A 4,659-nucleotide genomic window follows, 5' to 3' on the forward strand; every position below is an offset into this window, starting at 1 on the left:
GTGAGGTAGACCTGCCCCCACTTCACTGGTTTAGAAAGTGAGGCTCAGGGAAATGAACTGATTGGTCCTAGTTTAGACAAGTGGCAAGTAGAACAAAAAAGATTAGATTCTATATGTCTCCCGATCCACTGTGCCTTCCAATACCAGGGAGATTCCTACAGTCAAGGGTAAATACTTTAGAATAATCAGTTTCCAGTGCACTCAGGTCTATTTGTTGAATCAACAAAGGAAAATCAATTGGATTTCAAAACACTGTCTTAGAACCCAGTGTTCAAGAAACTAACAATTTACTTTTCAACTCATCTAGAAAATGGTACTGCAAAGCTAATTACTATGGAATAATGCTACCAAAAAAAAAAAAAAAACTAGTTTACAGAGTCAGGGAAGATTTCTTCCATGAAATAAGATTTCCCAGGGCTCCAGATCAAGTAAGAGATGTCAGGGATTTCTGTTTTCTACATGACCATCTATTTCAGGGTCTTTAGTTTCCTTTGTTTTCCTCTTTCTCAGAAACTTTTGAAGAATTCACTTCCAAAAGAAGTGTTCTTTCTAAATGAAAAAGGAATTCTCTTCCTACTCAGATAATCCTTGTAATGAGAGAGTCTCTCACTCTGGGTGGGGTGTGTACAAGTGAGGATGCTACCTATGGCCGGTCAATATGTAAAGCTGTGTATATGAATCAGCATTGGGCACGATTCTGAATGAATAACTTGTTTTAAAAAAAATCCATAAACCATTTAGCATTGATATAAAGCAGGAAGGATGAAAAATAAGGCAGATGGGTGTATTTCTTTTTGCACTCTTCCATTCTCAGGCCACCCTTTTCCCTTTGAATGAAAAAATACTCTGGAAAGAGGGATGGGATGCTGTGAATATAGAGGAGGTAGGCATTATTTTTTCTTCTCTGCCAACAAACAGTGACAAAAGTGGACGCCAGGGAATCAAAAGTCAAATAAATAAGATCATAATTAAAAAAATAAATTAACATTTATTTTTGTACAAAGCAGCAGCCAGCGCCCAGAGTCCCCGTCAGGCAGGAGGCCGGCGCCCTCAGAGCAGCAGGAGGGACCCCAGCGGCAGCTCGCCCTGGCCCAGCAGGCGGCCGCGCTCCCGGCCGCAGCCCTTGCCCTCGGCCTTGACCCGCACGGCCAGGCGGCGCACCTGGTCCTCTGTGAGCCCGTCGAAGCAGAAGTCCTGGTCCAGGGCGGCCTTGCGGCTCCGCCGGAGCACCGAGCCGCGCTGCCTGCGCGCGGTGCGGGGCGGCTGCAGGACTAGGCTGACGCGGCAGCCGACGGCGCGATGCTCGGGGGCGCCCCCGGCCGTGCCTTCGGCGCGGAGCAGCCGGATGCGGAGGTGCCCGCCGGCTGGACAGTACTCGGCGGCCAGGTGCAGGGCAGCCCCAGCGCAGCCCAGAGCCACGGTGCCCTCGGCCTCCAGGCGCTCGGGGCGCTGGCTGGGAGTCGACGGCGGGTGCTCGGAGGGGGATCCGGCAGGGAATCCGGCGAGGGACCCCGAACAGGCGCCGCGCTCCTCGTCCTCTCTCCCGCTGGAGACCGAGCGGGCGCGGGCCAGACTGCGACTCTTCCGGGCCCATCGCGCGCGGCTCAGCAGCCCATCGGGGGCGCGCAGGAGGCGGCGGCCGCGGGGCCGCGGGGAGAGTGAGTCCCGCCGGGGACCGGGGCACCCGAGGACTGCAGGGGTGACGGCAGGGTCTGGTCTCATGGGCACTAAGGGGGCGTCCCGACCACCACCGCCATCATAGGTATGAGCCCGACGGCGAGGCGCGGGCCCGGCGGCTGGGGCCCGGAGGAGCGCGCTGGCGTCCGGGTCCCCGAGGAAGAGCGACTCCTTGCGGCGGGTGTGCGGGCTCTCGAGCAGCGCGCAGAAGCCGTAGGCGGTGCGCGCTCGGGGCAAGTGCCGCAGCGACAGCGCCGCCTGAGAGCGCGGGTCCCAGTCGGTGCAGGCGGCGCTCTCGTCTGCTGCGCGGGCCCATAGGTCCGGTTCCGCCGCGCACCGCCGGGGTAGGGCGGCGGCCGGGGGCGAGGACTCGAGCGCGCAGGCCATCGGCAGCCGCGGCGGGATGCAGAACTCAGGGATGCGGCCCGGGGTGAGCACGTTGGAGAAGGCGAGTTCCGGAGCGTCGCTGCCCGCGGCCGAGGAGCGGAATTTCCCGAGGAGCCTCATCGTCTGGGACTGGGGCTGAAAGCAGCTACAAGAGGAGGTCCTGCGGGGAAGAGAAGCTGCTGAGTTCGGGAGCCTGCAGCTGCTGGAGCCCCTCGGGTCGCCCTGGATCCCTCCCTCGGATCCTCTCAGCGTGCAGACGGTCTACGCCCCCGAGCCAGTCCGGCCTCACTCTTGCGCACTCACAATCCACCGCCTTCTATCTACCGATACCAAATAAACAAATAAATAGAAATCAGACCTTTTCCTCTTGTTCACTGTCTCTGGGTCTGATTGCAAGCTCGATGCCAGTAACCTCCAGGTTGTGGCCTGGGCGCCAGCTTCAGTACTGCGACCGGGATAGGGGCGCTCCTCCCTTATATTGTAGCCTGAGTCCCGCCCCGCCGCGGGGAGCCCAACCCCTGGTAACGCTGCACCGCCCGCCTTCTGGCCACCTCTTCCCATGTTGCCCCGAGGCCCTCATTGGATGCTCGAGTCTGAGCGAAGCTGTCGCGGGAACAGGCACTTTCTGGCCACCCTTGAGACCTGCACTTTCTGCGCGTGCGAGGAACTTTATACACAGGTCTGGGAAAAGCTGCAGGTGAGGAGAGGGCACCCTGTCGGCCCGCCAAGGAAGAATTGGCAGGTGAAATGTTTATGGCCTCTTGGAGAAGGTGAGGCAGGGTGAGGAAATAGGTAGTTCATTTGGCTAGCAGATAAATTGTCCCTCACCCTACACGTCTACTCCTACGCGCTCCGTCTGCAGACGAATTCTATATCCAAGTACGCCTGTACTTATTTACGCGCCTGTCATCCTCTGCTGGACCGCGGGCTCCTTGCTAGGATAGGGCCTGGCTCAGTCCATGCCCTAAGTATCCGTGAAGTGGGTGAATTAATCTCTGCGACAATTTTTGAATGGCTGCAAGCTCTGCCTGTCATCTTGGTGGCTGGAAAAGGGTGAGCTTCTGGCTCAAGATGTAAAAATAACACTTGACTTTTTCCAAAACTACCCTTCTTTTTATTTCTCTTTTAGTGTGACGATACCCAGTTAGAAAGTACTTTCCAGAAAATCTAGGTTGTCTCTTTCCACCCCCAGCCTTTATTTTTTGAGATGAGAAAACTGAAATCCCAGAGGGACTTCAGGAAATTCCATAAGATTAAAAAGAACTAGTTAATGGCAGAAATTATGCCAATTATGGCAACTGCATAATTTCCTGTGACTTTGCGAGTGATTTCCTGTTACCTGAAATGCCCTTTCTCTGCTTTTTTTTTTTCTGTAGGAATTCCTGTCTATTTTCCATAATTCAGCCCACACGGCATCTGCTTTAAGAACCTTCCAAATTCCCCTACTCAAATCCACCAGCCTCTCCACATTTCATACAAAAGTGACAACGTTCATGACATTCAGCATGCTGCTTGGGACTTTTGGTTTACAGATTTGTCTCGCATAATAGACTGAGTTTCCTGTGGGTAAGGACTGGGGAAACTCAAGCTGAGTGGGGTTTATTGTAAGTACAATATATGAAAAGTAAAAAAAAGTCCTAAGGTCCAGAACCTGGGATCACCTTCATTCCTGTTGCCATATCCAAGGTACAAGCTTGGCTATGTTACTCATCTCTTATCCAATTCTAGTGCTGAGGATACAATGCCAGGCAAATAGTAAGGGCTCAGTAAATATTTGATGAAGTAGATTGTGTAGAATTGGTACTGATCTATAGGTTTTATGACTGTCAGGTGCTTTCAACCACGTCTCTTTCTGATTACATTACAGGCAGTCCTGGTTACCAACAGGATGGGTTCCTGAGAACATGTTTAGGTTGGATTTGTATGTAACTCTGATCCTTGATGAACAGCCCATATATGGTAATAATAATAATACTAGTATGGCTCATGTGTGGCAATAATAATACAGTACTATAATATTAAAGTGACAACCCATACTGTAATAATAAGTTATAGAAACTATCGTGCTCTTTAATTCCTAGGTTAATAGGGATGTTACACTTATTTTTATCTTCAAATCTATAATGACTTTTCCTTTCAATTATTAATCCAGTATGCTGCTTGATAATAATTGACGCTTTCACTGGAGCACTACCTTTCACATGTTCCATTATGCTCATGTAGGATAATCCAGTAGTAGAATCGCTGAAGCTTTCCCAGGGAATGATGGCACCTAGCCTTTCTTTGAACAATTAATTATTTCTACTACTTTTGTTTTCATTGTAATCACTCCATTTTTCTGAGATTTCTTTTTTTCTTTTTGGACTTGCTGTGGACTTTCACTTTGGAGACATGGTCATAAGGGTAAACACAGACTCACAAACGGAATTAAAAAGTTAAGATGAAAGTAATAGTGTGCGTAAGCAACCTTGTAAATAATGAGACTAGCTGCTATGATAAAGATGCTACACCAACAACATGCTTGTGCCATATGGCTTTGTTTGCATACACAGAAGAAACTAGTTCCTGAATTATTAATTTAATTATACATGATCC

The 4,659-nt window shown here is 50.7% G+C and overlaps 1 protein-coding gene across 1 annotated transcript; it reads right to left on the bottom strand.

Annotated features, from left to right (window-relative positions):
* Positions 1 to 970: 970 nt before the first annotated feature.
* Positions 971 to 2,495, bottom strand: C2CD4B (C2 calcium dependent domain containing 4B). Its single transcript, XM_053594485.1, has 2 exons — positions 2,423 to 2,495; positions 971 to 2,224 (listed from the first exon to the last, which is right to left on the bottom strand). Exon 2 carries the CDS (start codon positions 2,182 to 2,184, stop codon positions 1,051 to 1,053), a length of 1,134 nt encoding a protein of 377 aa, XP_053450460.1. The 5' UTR covers positions 2,185 to 2,224; positions 2,423 to 2,495; the 3' UTR covers positions 971 to 1,050.
* Between the last annotated feature and the right edge of the window lie 2,164 nt (positions 2,496 to 4,659).

This window comes from Nycticebus coucang, chromosome 6 (assembly GCF_027406575.1).
Source record: "Nycticebus coucang isolate mNycCou1 chromosome 6, mNycCou1.pri, whole genome shotgun sequence".
Taxonomy (NCBI): domain Eukaryota; kingdom Metazoa; phylum Chordata; class Mammalia; order Primates; family Lorisidae; genus Nycticebus; species Nycticebus coucang.